Raw genomic sequence first — 16,094 nt, forward strand, 5'->3', positions numbered from 1 at the left:
TTAGCAAAAGAAGGAAAGGAAAGGACATAGGAATAATAACCAAAATCGTACAAAGGTATCTAAATCTGCCTTGCAAGAAGCCTGGGGAATAGGTTCCATGATACAAGTAGTTTATATTAGAATCATAAGAGAGGAAAAGCTAGCGCATAAGGTGAATGCTCTCTAATTGCCTAGTAATAGAAGCAAGATCAATCCAATGATCATCCGAACTCAGTCACCAATTGAATTCAGGCATACCAAACACACTGAAACCTGTTAAACATTGCTGTAGTAAGCATATACCTAAACAGCGCCCACGTAGAAACCAATGAAACGTGTCATCATTCAAAACAGAGGGAAAGGAAAAACCAAAGAAATAAGGAAAGAAACCGGCCCCTGATATGCAAAAATCTATTAGGATGCCAACCTCGTGAAATCAGAATAAAAAAAGTCAGTATGCCAATCATTAATTAAATATTCGTTTTTTTTTCCTTCAGTACATTGGAGTGGCAACGAACTGAAAGAGCCATAGCTTAACAGGAAGAAAATGGCGCCAAAAAAGAGGATGAAAGATAATCACGCAGGACTCACGTGACATGACACCTATATAAAGACAACTAGATAAAATCCTGTCTCTTCAAACAGTTGTAGTTAACGTTAGCCATACTGAGTAGAACTCTTACAACTCACTCTTCTTTTAGCACCTTGGGGGAAAAAAAAAAAAAAAAGGAGCTACTCATTTCTTTTGCTCTCTGTTTTTCCTCTGTTTCTCTCTCACCCATGAAAGCATGTTACTTCCTCTATACCAGCAGCCTTTTTCTCTCCCACCCAAAACCCTGATTCCGCACTCTTTACCCGCCAAAATCCTCGCTTCCCAATATCCTAAAACCCCCAAAAACTCCCGCAAAGAAATTTTCGTTATCCGGAGCTCCATAAAGCGAACCGGAAATCAAACCCTTCCTCAATCCGCCATCCAACGTATTGCTGACAAGCTTCGTTCCCTTGGATTCTCCGAAACGCAAAACCCAGAACCTGAATCTGAACCTGGGTCCGGGTCTGATTCCCCTGGAGAAATCTTTGTCCCTTTACCGGAGAAAATACCCAAGTACCGGGTTGGTCATACTATTGACACCAGCTGGAGCACGCCGGAAAACCCGGTGCCGGACCCAGGCTCCGGTCCGGGGAGCTTGATGGCGAGGTTTAGGGAAATGAAGAGGGAGAGGAGGAAAGTGGGGAGGGTGAAGGAGGAGGATAGGGCGGTTCCAAGTTTGGCGGAGCTGAAGCTGTCGGCGGCGGAGCTGAGGCGGTTGAGGACCGTGGGGATTGGTGAGAAAAGGAAGTTAAAGCTTGGGAAAGCCGGAATTACGGAAGGGATTGTGAATGGGATTCATGAAAGGTGGAGAAGGAGTGAGGTGGTTAAGATTGTTTGTGAGGATATTTGTAAAATGAATATGAAGAGGACTCATGAGGTTTTGGAGGTTTGTTCATTGATTTGGTTGTTTTCTTTGCTTTTGGAGTTGTTCTTTTTTATTGCATTGAGGTTTTTATGTTATGTGAATGAATGCAATAATAACTGAGTCTAGTTTACAAAACTGGAGGGGAATCCTTTCGCATCTCTCAAGTCATGAGACTTTTAAGTTGAAAGCTTCAAATTCTAACAGCTGAAGTGTTCCCTTGGGATGTTGGGTGATTTCTATATGTATTTGCTTGGTATGGTTTGTTAACATACAGTGCATATCTAACTTGATTAACTAAATTTAAGTATGATAGATGAAGAAATGAGATTGATTAAGGTGGGACTGTGGTTGAAAAAGAAATTGCAAATGGTACATTCTGTTAGTAATGAGATGCAATGGAAGAGGAATGCTGTAGGTCAAAAACTTTTCATCAGTTAATTGTGTTTCAATAATCTCTTCAGTGTAATAAATCATGACACCATGTTACTGTTTAATTTCCAGTCCAGTTGTTAATTATGTCATGAACACTTTATCGGCACACATTTAGGAGGTTATATTTGGGTAAATGATTGGCAGACTCCTGATATAATAATATTAACTCATCAGAAAATCAACCTTAGCTTGTAATTATTCCTCAGTGTCCTGGAATAGGACCCTAATGTTGGATTTGTTGTAACATTCTCAGAGAAAGACTGGAGGGTTGGTTGTTTGGAGATCTGGAAGTAAAATAATATTGTATAGAGGAGCTAATTACAGATATCCTTATTTCCTGGCTGATAAAATCGCAACAGATGACACTTCTTCCAATGCTTCACCAGATACAAACATGGATAATGTGGAACTCCATGAAACAGAAAGCTGCTCATCTGAAATCAATAGTGCAAAAACTGCTATACCAAATGCAACCAACAAAATGACTAAACCAATGATCGTTCAAGGTGTTGGTTCTCCAAGTAGAGTACGATTTCAACTGCCTGGTGAGGCAGAACTTGTTGAAGAAGCTAACCACTTGTTAGATGGACTGGGTCCAAGGTTTACAGACTGGTGGGGTTATGAGCCTCTTCCAGTTGACGGTGATCTTCTACCTGCAATTATTCCTGGATACAGGAGACCTTTCCGCCTTCTTCCTTATGGTGTGAAGCCAATCCTGACAAATGATGAAATGACCACTTTGAGAAGACTTGGCCGACCCTTACCCTGTCATTTTGTGTTAGGTGAGTTTGACTTCTAATTCATACGTATAATAATTCTAGTGTATTTTCATTTGACTCTTGTTTCCGTTCATATCAGGAAGAAATAGAAAACTTCAGGGATTGGCTGCATCAATTGTCAAGCACTGGGAAAAATGTGAGATTGCTAAAGTTGCCGTTAAGAGAGGAGTACAGAACACTAATAGTGAATTGATGGCAGAAGAGTTAAAGGTTAGTGATAACTTGTACATGTTACTCTTTTGTCTTTTCTTTGGGCACCCTTGAAACGCAATATTCCGTTTGAATGCTTAAATTTGGTTTCATAGATGGCAAGTGATAGGTATACAGAGTAATTGAAAAATATATTATTGTTCACTCTTGGTGATTGGAGAGATTGTTAAATTCTCTTTATGTTCATTGAAGTTCAAGCACTTCTTTACTTTGAATATTCATATATATTTGGTCTTCCTCAAAAAGTCATCACACAACTGGTTTACTGCAGCATCGCAAAAAATGTTGCATCATTTGGTCAATGTGTTATTGGACAAAGTGGCTAGAGCATATGTTCTGATGCATTGCAATACCAATGAAAGGCAGGAAGCATGTTAAACTCCCATAAAGATAAAAATTTCTAGGTTATTCTTCTTTCTCGTGATGTCCATGCTGTTTTAGATGGACCACTGAACTACATGCCGATTAGTGATTTGATCAATATATTCTTCTGGTTGAACACTTATTTTTTTTTAAATTTTTTCATGCCTCTCTATATGGCCAGATCTTTAGACGTCAATTGCTTGAAGTGTTGGTTTCAACATATCTTAATTAATTTAACTACACATAAGATTTTATATCAGATTAAAGTTTGTGCTGAGTAAAATCTTAACTGTAAGTCACTGTTCAGCTCCATCATGGAAGTTGCCCAGTGGTCTGCTTTGGCCTATTACATAACAGCACATTTAATCTAAAGGGAGAATAAAAAATTTATGTTTTGAACCTATATGCTATAGTTAATTATTGCAATATGTTATAGTGTAGTAATTTTCTTCATGGCCATCTATTAATCAAAAGTACTTTGTTTCAGTGGCTGACTGGAGGAACTTTGCTCTCACGAGATAAGGACTTCATTGTCTTATATAGGGGAAAAGATTTCCTGCCTTCTGCTGTCTCTTCTGCAATAGAAGAGCGGAGAAGGCATGTAATTCATGTGGAGAAACAGGGTGCAGAGTGTAGTAAATCAAAGAAAACTGCACAGGAGGTCATTGTTGAGGATACTAAAAGTGGCTCTGAAAGTAAAATTAATAGTGCCAAGGATCAAAGAAGCAATTTCTTTGGTGACCCAAAAAACATGAAGTCTGCTGAAGCAGCCATTAGAAAGACTGACGTGAAGTTATCTATGGTACTATTTGCTAAGATGCTGCCCTTGGTTGATCTTTTGGTGAAATCATTTTTAATATATGTGGCATTTCTTCCACTACAGGCATTGGAGAAGAAAGCAAAGGCAGAAAAACTTCTAGCAGAGCTGGAGCAGGCAGAGATCCCTCAACAATCTGAAATTGATAAAGAGGGTATAACTCAAGAAGAAAGATATATGCTTAGGAAGGTTGGCTTGAGAATGAAGCCCTTCCTCCTATTGGGTGAGTTAGACCTTTTAGTGTAAGCTTTTTATCTTGAAATAATGGGTCCAATATTTTTTCCTTATCCTGGAGGCAATATAAAGGGCACTTTGAAATGATGCCTACCTATTAGTCTAGCTAACTCCTGCAGAAGCACATCTGATTTGCTTTTTCTCATTTGTGCTTAGGTAGACGGGGAGTATTTGATGGAACAGTTGAAAACATGCATCTTCATTGGAAGTACAGGGAACTAGTGAAGATAATTTCTAAGGAGACAAATGTTGAAGCTGTTCATCAACTAGCACGGATGTTAGAGGCAGAAAGTGGTGGGATATTGGTGGCTGTGGAGAGAGTAAGTAAGGGTTATGCAATCATTGTTTATCGTGGAAAGAACTATGAGCGGCCTACTTCTCTGAGACCTCAGACACTTCTTACTAAGAGACAGGCAATGAAGCGCTCTCTAGAGGAACAGCGTCGTAAGGTAAAATTGATTATCTTGCCATGTATGCTTGCTACTACTTTATATACAGTTTGCAGCCTCAAAGGAAAAAAGACCTAAAAGACTGGAGGAGAAGGAAAAGAAAAAATGCACCTTCACGAGAATTGTACATATCATTCTGGGACAAACTCTTGATTTGCTTGACTGTAGATAGCCCTTTCAACGTTTCCCCTTGTGCTTTAGCTTCTTATTCTTTTTCTATGTTGATTTTGCAGTCTTTGAAACTACATATTTTGAACCTTACCAGAAACGTAAATGACTTGGAACACCAACTGGTAAGCTAGTCACAAAATGGTTTTTTATTGGTCAGTTTTTTACTTTTTCATTTATATCCTAAAAGCATCCAATCAATTGATATGAACTGTGTATCACTGCTTTGACGAAGGTTGTAGACAAGGAGGCAAACAGCATGCAAACTGTTGAGCAATCAAGTTTGCCACTGGTGAGCTACATCATGCTTGCTATTTACACTAGTGGATTTATGTTTCTAGCAATTGACACATTTCTGTCACAATGAAGGTCCAAGAGGAACTGGAAACCTTGCAGTCAGTCGAATACACAGGATCAGTTATTGAATGTCCTGCATCTTCGGGAGGGCATGTAGAGGTAGGTAGTTTAACTCTGTAATGTGTGAAAATCGAAAGGAAACATTTTAACTGTTGTTTTAAATTTGCATTTCAAGGCTTATGTCATGCCCTCATTGTTAACTATACATTATCACATGAACACCTTGCTTAGCCTTGCAGTGATTGCTAGTGCACTAATGTCATTTAGGAATGTATGAGACTCTCTTTTGTAATTTAAATGCATTTAGTTTATATAACATCTGGAATGGTGTTTGATGTGTTTATTGTAGTCTAGAGACAAAGATGGATCTGAGTCAACATCCATGAAAAATGATAAAATGGTTGCTACAATAAGTATTCGCCAACCCTCTAAACAAGAGTTTATGGAGCCATCTTCAATACATGATGGGTTTGAGAATCATAAAACGGAATCTGAGTTTTCAGCAGAATCTGTGAACAGAAAAAGTCATGCAACTGAACTGAGGGCTTTGCATACTCAAGTTGAAATGGTTGACACATCCTACCCTGATAACTTAATGGTAATGTGTGCAGCTCCTTCCCTGTCATCTTAATATTCTTAAATTCTTGATATTTCTCATCTGAGATGGCATATATTGTTTAAAGCAGGAAGAAATAGACGATTCTGGTGCTATTAATGCTGAGCATGGTGTTTCCAATAATGGGCCAATGGAATCATTGGTTGAATCAGCCAGCATGTTGGATGTTTCAATTTCATCAGCGGTTGAAAATGTGTCAAATAAGATGGCTTCAACAGCAAACTTCCTTTCTAACAAAGACAGACTTCTCTTACGAAAGCAAGCTCTTAAGATGAAGAAACGTCCTGTGCTTGCAGTTGGTGATTACTACTGACTTCTATTGTTTCAGTTTCCCCTCATTACTGATTATCCTGTGGTTTTTAATGCTTGAACTTTATGGCAAGTAGCTGCAGTGGTTAGAGCTCCATGTGTTTAGTATTTTTTTTTTTTGGATAAAGGTGCTAGCTTTAATCTGCATAACTTAACTGCATTTTCATCCAAAGCTTGCTTTAACATGATATATCTACATGCATATTGAAGTGACATTCAAAATTCAAACTCATGGTTGCAAATGCTGAACACCCCTCTCTATCTCTCTAACTTATTTTCATGGTGATCATGGGAACTTATTTTGGTGTTGCTTCTCTATTTTTAGGGAGGAGCAACATTGTGACTGGTGTTGCAAAAGCAATCAGGGCACACTTTCAGAAGCATCCTCTTGCTATAGTAAATGTGAAAGGGAGGGCTAAAGGGACTTCTGTGCAGGAGGTGGTACTAAAGCTGCAGGTCTGCACTCTCAGATTCTAACTTCTATTTACCCCTTGTGCCAGAAACGAAATTATATCTATAACGAGAGCAATCGTCTTTATTGAATTCACAGGAAGCCACAGGTGCAGTTCTAGTTTCTCAGGAACCTAGCAAAGTCATACTGTACAGAGGTTGGGGTGCTGGAGATGAACTAGGCCGTGGTGATAATAGGAATGCAAAAGATTCATTAGCTCAGAATCGGCCAGCTGTATCCCCTGAGCTTATTGCTGCAATCAGACTTGAATGTGGCTTGCAACTTCAGCAAGAGGAAGAGGCAACTTGATTTGCTGGATTTTGAGGTTTAAAATGGTAATACCGGATTAGTTAATTTTTCATTATGCAGACTTTAAATATTTGAACGCCTGTCATTGATATCTTGTTATGCAATAACTGTTAGCAGGTGGTTCTCGGAGTACCATGCAGATATAGACATAATTCTTCCAATTGCAATGTAAGGACACTTGTCTGTATCAAGTTGTCTAGATGCTCCTCTCTTCATTCTTCAGTTGTGTTCATCGAGGAACAGAACTGCGAGCTTACATCTTCAAATAAGTCAGTGTGTTCCCACTGCTTTCAAACCTGTCACTTGTCACTTACATAACAGAAGTAAATGCTATGTTGACATCTCGCTCAATGCTCCAACATTAGGGATCTTTTCTATGTCCCATTGTCCATAAAGTCAATAACGGATAGGGTCGATACTTGTTCTTGTGCAGTGAATTAGTCTTCTTTCCGTCCTGTGTAGTCCAAGGCTTTGTCAAATTCGTTTATTTGTAAGTATTATTTTCAGAAAATGAGAAAAACCCTTGCTAAGTGTGTCACCTTGAAGCATGGTCTCGTGACTCAATTCTTGTTTGGTGTTAAATGAGCTGGCTGTTCAATTTTGAATATGATTTTATGCCATATTCTGCATGCTTTTGTTATGTTTTTCACCAAGTACGTGCATCAAGCTTCCTATATATTTGACAAAGTGATCGTTCAACAAGTTCAGCGGAAAAATTTCTTTTGACCACGTTAGTAGGAGCCAATAAAGTTAAGTTACCACTTTGATTAGCAGTTAATCGAATTACCTTTGGTATGAGGCCACCAGTAATCGGTTTTGAACGGTGAGTGTGAATCAGGTCCAAATTTTCTCTTCACTGTACAAGCAATAGTAAACTTTAGTATTTCTTTTCCTTTTTCAACCTTATTAACTTTACCAAGGCTAAATAACCATTTCCCAATACAAAACTTCCAGATTCCTGCAGGCTCATTGCCCTCTGCTGCACAAGGTGATCAATCAGTCTCTGGGAATAAGGGCTAAAGTGAATATCCAATAATTACACTATTTGAACATTGAAAAATGCTAAAAGAACCCGTCAGGAAAAAATAATATTGATTACTGGTATATAATATTTCCGAGATTTCAGCACCCCAATGGCCACTTTTAACTACATCTTTGAAAATTTGAACTTTGAGATATTAACTTTCTGATTGATTGTAACATCTGTTGGCTGTAACCCAGAGAAATTTAATTTAAAGTTGCTTGATAGGGTCACCTGATTTTCAATTGTGTTTCTGCACACAAGCAGAATTGTACAGGATAACATCATGATTATTCTTGTTTTCTTGTGTTGAATGAGGGTCATGAAATCTTACCCCAAAATACATAAGCAAGGGTGAATATTCAGAAGGCAGTACAGGAGGATACCAAGAAAAATCAGTTGTCAAGATTGGCTCAGAAAATCATGAAATAACTTGCCCTGGTAAATATTTTTTCCTGGGCCATGAATACATAAACCTTTTGCCCTCAACACAGTACACATCTAGTTTCAGAGTAGCATTAATTTGTCTAAACTTTCACAGTCTTCATGTGGAACATGCTTCATTGCCAAGCTAGTAAAATAACCATGAAGGACATGTTTAATGTGATTGGTATATCAATTGATCAGTCAACATTTTTTATTCTGGAATTAAAATTAAAAATTCAAACCTATATATATGTATCAATTAATAAAACAATAGCCTACTTTATGATCATTTGTATGTGAAATAAAAACCATGTTATTAATTATTCATTCTTGTAGTCTGTCCTAGTTTGCTATACACAGTAATCGATTTGCCATCAGGAAAATATTTGCTAACCCTGGCCTAGTTTGCTAGTTAAATGTAGGGTTAGAGCAGACAATCTAATTCAAAACTTGATGGCTATGTTATTCCAAGGGGTCTTGGGTTTCATTATCCCTCTCTTTCTCTCTCTCTCTTTTGTCAGATGAGAGAGAGAAAGAGGACAGCACAAAAAACCTTGAATTTTCTTTTCTTTTCTTTCTTTCAACGCCACAGAGAGAGAGAAAGAAAGAAAAGAGAGAGCCCCAACAGCAATCATCATGTCCTCTTTCTCTCTATCTTCTCCATCGCCATCATTGTTCCCACACCACCCCACTTCCTTTTATGATCATAACCTTCCACAATCTTCAAAGCATGTCATCATTTCATCAACAACAAAAAAAAACAAGGCAACAAAAAGGAAGAGAAAAGGAAAGGAAAAAAAATATCAGAAGAAGCTATCCAAGGACATGTGTTTTCAAGTGGGAGGAGATCAAGAAGAAAGCAAATCAAGAAGGACCCTGAAGCTAGCTTTCTTGTTTGAGCTTTGTTCTTGGTTTTGAGTGATCGGTCTTTTCTCTTCTCCTGCTCCTTTTTCAGACTTTCCAAGTCTTTCTTTTTCACTTTTTGGGGGAATCAAGCATCTTGGTCCGAAAGATTTGCTAGATCAAAGCAAATTTACTACTAGCTTTTAGTTTGTATGGTTTTCTTGTTAGGTACTTGCAGACAACTAAGGAGTGGAAACTTGTGTGTTTTCACCATGTTCTGTAAGAGATCTCGCTTTTGTTCTTGTTTCTACGTATCAATGTCTTTTTAACTTACTTTCTGCTTCTTCCAAGCTAATCTTTTAGTATAGGAATATTGATATGAAGTTTCAACTACATGAAATATTTGAAGTGCTTTTGCTATGCTTGAGACTTGAGAGCATGATAGTAAGGTATGGAAATGGCTTTGTCAAGCAGATCTACCATGTTTAATTATCATAACTGAAAATGTACTATTTTTCTTTTTCTTTTTTCTTTTTTTGTATTAGGGTTTACAGTTCAAGCTTCTAACTCATATATCTTTGTCCCCATCCAAGTCTATCTTTTTAAAATTTACTTACAAACCTAAAAGTATACCACTTTAGGACGTAATCTTATGATTAACCTCACATCACGAGCTTGCAATAAGATCTTGACAAAAACAAAGGTAACTGTACATTCATTTGCTAGCATTGGACTTGTTTTTATGCATTTATTTTTCTTTCTTTTGGGTGTATGATGTTTATGTAAACAGTAAATAGGAGTAGAAATTAACTCTTGGATGACGTGGTTATCTACTCCAGAAGATATCTTCTCATCGCAACTTGTTTCTTTTTTGTTTGGTAGAATCCATCTATTCTCTATATGAGATGCTATAATACCTTCAAGTTTGAAGGATTTAACTTTCGTTAAGGAATTGTTCATTGAAGTAGAAGTCTTGGACTTAAAAGCAAAAGTACTATTTAGCTTTTTCAGTCTTATTGTAAGGCAACAAAAACACTTACAAACTGTTAACTAGGAAAACCTTCATATTGGTTAAATAAGATATATCTTGTGATATAAATATTCTTTTGTTTAGCTATTCTAGAAGCAGTTTACTGCTATGGGAGCTAATTTCCGTCACATGTAGTACCTTTTCCCCTTGATTTTCTCATGAGTTTGGAAAAGGTTAACATATTACAATTGCTTATGATGTTATTGTTGTAAGTTTTTTTTGAATAATACATGTCTGTCTGGATTAGCATGATCAATTTCTTACTTTATTAGGGCTTAGGAGAAATAAGATACGTATATATATATATACTATCTTTAGTAAATTATGTTAGTTCCAATATCATGTATAGGATAATTTTGTCCCCTTAATTATGGCTTTTTTCACTCTTCTCCATCAAAGAGGAGATCCATATGTTATCGTGTAAGTCTGTAAATTGCGTATTGTTACGTTAATTATACTTATTTCTTACTAGGAAAAGTTTGCCTTGGTCAACATATAACTTATTCTTAATAACTTGGCACAACATTCAAATGTTGTTTGATGATGGGTTCAGGTTATTAGCCGCATATAGATATTGCAGGCAACTCCGCGCCCTTGCAACATTGTATATCAAGTACATGAACGGAAACTTAGATCCCCAAAGCTTTCTAATCCGGTGGATAATCATCATTTTGCATCTTGTTACATTAAGTTTAAAAAGGCTTGACTTTGTGGCTTTATGTTGATGTTGTTAACGGTATGAATCTGGTTTTTCCTGGTTAAATGATGCTACAATGAAGGGTTGCTGGTATGTTGTTTATGTCTAGTGTTACTGATCCAGCGATGTATATATTTAAGGGGGTTGTAAAGGGACTGTAAAGGATGAATATGGTGTTTATGTGAGAGAATACTTGTCACTAGATATCTATATCAGGTCTGATATGGGACGACTAGTAAGGTACATGGGGTGTTTGTCAGGTGTTACAAACAACTGTTAAAGAGCAAAGGAGGGTTCAGGCCAGCTGCAGAGGCCATGCGAGTATTGTCCCAGTTGTTTTCCTTGTTATAATCCATATGCATCTGTTATTCTTCTTAGACATGAGGTTAATCCAAAATCAAAATCAAAATCATGAAGGCTATCTTTCTTTTTTAATTTGTTGCATGAAGATTATATTAATATCATTGTCATCACTAACATGGCTAGTCATGCAAAATTATGCACAAAAACAATAACTACAATCGAATAATAAGCAAATCATTTCCCCCTCTTTCAAGTGCATGCATGAGCTTTGGTTTCTTTGTGATCATCTATAATTAATTGGCTAGTACCAATGATTAATATTTTGACGTAGACTTACACCACTTTTGAAACTAAATTTGGGTGATCTACTAAAGTGAATTAACTGGAAGAATTGTTTGCCTCGAGACCTTCATTTGTGGGGATGAAGAGTCGCCGGAGAGCTGCCCAATGTATACCATGCTGAGGCGCAAAAGAGAGGTCTAGACGGGGTCTACAAATGATCAACTCTTTACCTTGAAAGTTGCCAATATTATTAACCATTTAAAAGAAATGAATGAACCCAATGAGGGGCACCAAAGGGCTAGAAAGGGGGAGTTGCTGATCGTTTGTACTCCTTTTTCCCATATTCCCTTGGTGGCTGGTGGGTTACCTCTACTTTATGGTGGCCGTGCATGGTTCCCATGTCGTAAGCCATCCCTCCTTTTCTGTGATATAACCCTTCACTTGACCCACTAAGAAAAGAAAAGGAAAGAGAAAAATATAGAGTACTGTAACTGTACTACACAAGCAAATTTGCCCAGCATCTGAAACTAATTGTTGCATTCATAGAACTTTTCTTGCGAAACTGCTGCAAGATTGAAGGTTCTATATATTACAAGTTAAACTACATCAACAAAGATGTGGAATTTCCTAATAAACAATATGAACATTACAAATTAGTCCTTCCTTGTTCAGAGATCTTTATAGAACTGGATTGATTTAAGTGTCGAATTGTTTGAATTAATGAAGGTGGTAAAAATGAGGGAGAAGACCTGGCTATTCATGCACCACCCAGAAGACAAGAACAGCGATGGATTTGGTTGAGTGTAGCTAAACAAGCAAGAAAAGCTTAGCCAGGTTTGAGTATTGGCAGTTCAAGGCTGGAGCAATATTGTTAGCATTTGAGATAATGGTTAGTGGGCATGTCCAGCTAACAGTCACGCAAAATCTAATTATCCCATGTGATTACTGATTAGTGGGGTTGTTACTCTTCAAGTATTGGATTATCTAATTATAATCATCAAGACTATATATTATAAGCCAAATTCATAACCATCATGACTGGGTTATCTTTTTCAATAGAAATAAAGCTCAAGTTTCGAAACTTGTACTACGCAAAATGGCAGTGGACATTGATCCCATCCAAGAAGTAAACCAAACCAAACTAATACGTATCTACCATAGGACAGCCCAACAGGGCCCAAAAATCTGGGAAAATCAAAGAGGCAGAATGAAACCGAGTGGTTTGCGCAATTTGTTGGCTGATATTTTTACAACGAGTGGTACACAGCCCTTAAAAAATATTCCAAAAAGAAAAGCATAAATAAATAAATGTAGAAAACTAAAATCAAATAATCCTATGACTCAATCGAAGCAGAAACCAACAGAAAAGAAAAAAATCTGAAAACTATAAGGCAACAACAAACAATTGATAAACCCAGCTCACATACTCAAAAAAAGAGAGGTGGTTTAGTTTCTGTTGCAGTTTAGCCAAGTAAAGTCATGACTCTTCAAGCAACTTCCTGTAACTTTGGAGGCATTTCATCTCTTCTTTGCCCTCCTAAAACTTCCCTTCACCGCTTTGTTATCAGAGCTAAAGGTAATAACGTTTGCTTGTTTTTAATGAAGACCCAAGTTTTGTATAATCATTTTTAGCTAGAATTTGATGAATTTGAGTTGGGCTTTTGGTCTTTTTCTTTGAGATAATTCTTGGGATTTGAATGCTGATGAGTTAAAGTTTCTTCCTTTTTGTTTTTAGCTTGAATTTGATGAATTTGAGTTGGGCTTTTGGTCTCCTTCTTTGATATAATTCTTGGGATTTGAATGTTGATGAGTTAAAGTTTCTTCCTTCTTTTTAGCTTGAATTTGATGCTGTTTTTGATGAATTGGAGCTGGATTTTTCGTTTTTTTGTTTGAAATAATTCACGGGGTCTGGATGATGTGTGATTATGTGAGTTAAAGTCTGTCTCTTTTTGATGATTTTCTTTTTCGGTTCTTCGGTTTTTTATTTCAGTGGAACCATCAGAGAAATCTGTGGAAATAATGAGGAAATTCTCAGAGCAGTATGCACGTCGGTCAGGAACATATTTCTGTATGGATAAGGGAGTGACTTCTGTTGTAATCAAGGTACTCGTTAACATTCTGCTCATTTCAGATTTAACTGCATATTCTCATTTCTTGTTTGCATCTCGGTTTCTAGAAATCTTCAGATATGAGACATTACCCAGTTTTGACCCACCTAAATGAGGCATTCAAAGGGCTGAATTGGATAGGATACGCCCTTTGGCGTTTCTGCTAATATTGCTGCTCAAAAAGCCTCACATATTAGAAAAGTCTTTGAGTTGGATATAAATCCATGTTAAAATAGGTGAGTATGGTTGATGATCGAAGCCATGTCACATTGTTTCAGTTGCAATAGATTCCTTTGAGCAAAGAAATATTTAAAATTTGTTATAGCTATTGTATACGCTGCCGTGTGCCAAAATTTAATACGCTAGCACCAAAATTCAAGGGCCATTGCCTAGTTATGGCTTCATTAAGTGAGATCTTTGGAGGGATAATTAGAAAAAGTCCATCCTTTAGTATTTTATCCTGAACCCTTCTTAGCAGAAGCATTAGTTATTCTGAGTTGGTGAACTTAGGTTGTAATTGGATGGAATTGTATGTTGTCTTCTAAGGTTAAACTAGTAAGGAAAATTTTCACTTGGACTGAATTCCAATTGCAAAGCTCCAACTGATTGCAAGCACAACTAGAGGATTTAGAACTTCACAATATTTATGAGTTGTTCTGTTCAAGAAATCTCATTTTGAATATTTGAACAGGGATTGGCCGAGCATAAAGACACGTTGGGTGCACCACTCTGCCCTTGTAGGTAAATATTTCCTCCATGATCCCTCTCTCTTTTTCAGAATTATTATTCTATTACATTCACATATCCTGATGTTTATAGCCAATTTAATAATGTTTCTAAGTGTAAAACCAACGTATTACAGGCATTATGATGACAAAGCTGCTGAGGTAGGGCAAGGCTTTTGGAATTGCCCATGCGTTCCTATGAGAGAGAGGTAAATATATTGTCGCAACATAGTTTCATTTATATCCCTCATGTAAATTTGTTTCAATGCAAGAGCTGTATGGGAAGAAGAAAGATCTTTTGATTCATCCTAGAAGGCTTGAATGATACCTGCCTTTTGCTAGTTGGCCAGTGTCAGTGTTATATGGTATAAAACCTTTAAGGTTCCTTGTATAATTAATGGCTGCACTGTTAACTTGCTGATTGTTTACTTGGTGGAAGAAGTTGAACTAGCTTTCCTGGAGAACTATTTAGTTATTTCTGTGAAACTAAGAACACAACTTTAATCTCTGATGATTGAGATTGATTTTAAAGCACTTTCAGCAGGTAGGTGAGTATTGAAGGTATTAAGTGAGGAAAGGATTTCCATGATCTTTAATGACTCAGAAAATCTATCATCAGGCCATTAGAGGGACAATTTTCTAAAATATGAAAGTAACATCCAAGGATATTTCCGAATCTCATCTAACATATAAACAATTGAACAAGAAACTTGCTGCAAACTAAAGCAGATCTGTGGTAAAGTTGATATTGTCCGTAGAAGATGAGATTCCCTGTTGTATCACCTTTAATATTATGGCAAAGGGTGTTAAGTATTTATTCTGGCTTTTGTCTGATTTGTGTATGCATACTGATGTTTCTTGCATTCATAAGTATATAATGAGAAATTCAAGCTAAACTTTTCATTTTCCAAAGGGACACGGTCTTTTGAAATAAAAAAAAGTAATGGTAATGAGAACTACTTGGTGTCTATGCTCTTTGTTCTAGCGAGGCAAGTTGTTGTATGGGTTGAAAGTTTGCAGTTCATAATATCAATGACAACAGTAAAAAAATCTTGTTTGGCTGCTTGATTGCAGCTTGAGAACAAGGATATCATCAGCTCAGATATTTTAGTTTGGATGAATCTACAGTTTTAATGTTAATTTCATTAATGTAATTTAAGTTCTCATATTCTATTCCTACAACTACTTGGCAGGAAAGAATGTCATTGCATGCTCTTTCTCACTCCAGATAATGATTTTGCTGGCCAGGATCAGGTATTTATTTGGTTTACTAAATCTTTTGTCACGGGACTTACAAGCATCATATGAATAGCGGATGTTTGTTGTGGTTTTTGCTCTAACAACATGCATATGTTTTCTTGCTGTGCAGTCCATCACATCGGAAGAAATCAAGGAAACAACAGCAAACATGTAGCGCTTGACATTTAGAATTTACTTCTCTAAACAATCATAACTTGTATGTGGCCCCAAAAAAGAAGAAATACCAACAGAGGGTGTATTTTTATGTATAATTGCATGTCAACAGGGGATAAACTCTTTTATTCTTTTTTCCTCCCTTTACTGCCTGCCTCCCCTGTAATTTAGAATTGTAGTCTACTCTTTGTATCTATGTTTTTTAACCTCCTTCATGAGCCTTGTTCAGGTGCAGCCTACTCTGGTTTGCTTCAACTCCTTATAGCAATCGTAGTTCTAAAATTGCTGCATGAATTTTTGGAATCCTTCTGGCAAT

At 36.9% G+C, this 16,094-nt stretch overlaps 2 protein-coding genes across 4 annotated transcripts; both read left to right on the plus strand.

Moving 5' to 3' along the window:
* Nucleotides 1-616: 616 nt before the first annotated feature.
* On the plus strand, nucleotides 617-7,468 carry CFM2 (CRM family member 2). Of its 3 annotated transcripts, none has more exons than XM_018120200.2 (14): nucleotides 617-1,457; nucleotides 2,122-2,650; nucleotides 2,727-2,857; nucleotides 3,708-4,022; nucleotides 4,104-4,260; nucleotides 4,428-4,720; nucleotides 4,954-5,013; nucleotides 5,124-5,180; nucleotides 5,258-5,344; nucleotides 5,595-5,843; nucleotides 5,929-6,160; nucleotides 6,496-6,626; nucleotides 6,721-6,956; nucleotides 7,048-7,468. In XM_018120200.2, the coding sequence occupies exons 1-13, from the start codon at nucleotides 768-770 to the stop codon at nucleotides 6,928-6,930; spliced, it is 3,141 nt and encodes a 1,046-aa protein (XP_017975689.2). In that variant the 5' UTR covers nucleotides 617-767; the 3' UTR covers nucleotides 6,931-6,956; nucleotides 7,048-7,468. The 3 variants fall into 3 exon arrangements, with proteins under 3 accessions (XP_017975689.2, XP_088661572.1, XP_017975690.2); XM_088805446.1 differs by having other exon boundaries at nucleotides 621-1,457; nucleotides 7,045-7,468; XM_018120201.2 differs by having other exon boundaries at nucleotides 622-1,457; nucleotides 5,932-6,160.
* Nucleotides 7,469-12,875: 5,407 nt separating this feature from the next.
* On the plus strand, nucleotides 12,876-16,012 carry LOC18600695 (ferredoxin thioredoxin reductase catalytic beta chain family protein). Its single transcript, XM_007031296.3, has 6 exons — nucleotides 12,876-13,108; nucleotides 13,523-13,635; nucleotides 14,332-14,381; nucleotides 14,503-14,574; nucleotides 15,559-15,619; nucleotides 15,735-16,012. The coding sequence occupies exons 1-6, from the start codon at nucleotides 13,012-13,014 to the stop codon at nucleotides 15,777-15,779; spliced, it is 438 nt and encodes a 145-aa protein (XP_007031358.3). The 5' UTR covers nucleotides 12,876-13,011; the 3' UTR covers nucleotides 15,780-16,012.
* The last annotated feature ends 82 nt before the right edge of the window (nucleotides 16,013-16,094 follow it).

The sequence above is a fragment of the Theobroma cacao genome, chromosome 4 (genome assembly GCF_053813885.1).
Source record: "Theobroma cacao isolate CCN51 chromosome 4, ASM5381388v1, whole genome shotgun sequence".
Classification (NCBI taxonomy): Eukaryota; Viridiplantae; Streptophyta; class Magnoliopsida; order Malvales; family Malvaceae; genus Theobroma; species Theobroma cacao.

What these genes read in the sequence shown, in the direction of transcription:
- CFM2 (XM_018120200.2), top strand. Translation starts at nt 768, where the DNA reads ATGTTACTTCCTCTATACCAGCAGCCTTTTTCTCTCCCACCCAAAACC. An exon ending in TGATGGCAGAAGAGTTAAAG is followed by an intron (nt 2,858 to 3,707) that starts GTTAGTGATAAC and finishes ACTTTGTTTCAG; the next exon opens with TGGCTGACTGGAGGAACTTT. An exon ending in GAAGCCCTTCCTCCTATTGG is followed by an intron (nt 4,261 to 4,427) that starts GTGAGTTAGACC and finishes ATTTGTGCTTAG; the next exon opens with GTAGACGGGGAGTATTTGAT.
- LOC18600695 (XM_007031296.3), top strand. Translation starts at nt 13,012, where the DNA reads ATGACTCTTCAAGCAACTTCCTGTAACTTTGGAGGCATTTCATCTCTT. An exon ending in TGCGTTCCTATGAGAGAGAG is followed by an intron (nt 14,575 to 15,558) that starts GTAAATATATTG and finishes ACTACTTGGCAG; the next exon opens with GAAAGAATGTCATTGCATGC. An exon ending in ATTTTGCTGGCCAGGATCAG is followed by an intron (nt 15,620 to 15,734) that starts GTATTTATTTGG and finishes CTTGCTGTGCAG; the next exon opens with TCCATCACATCGGAAGAAAT.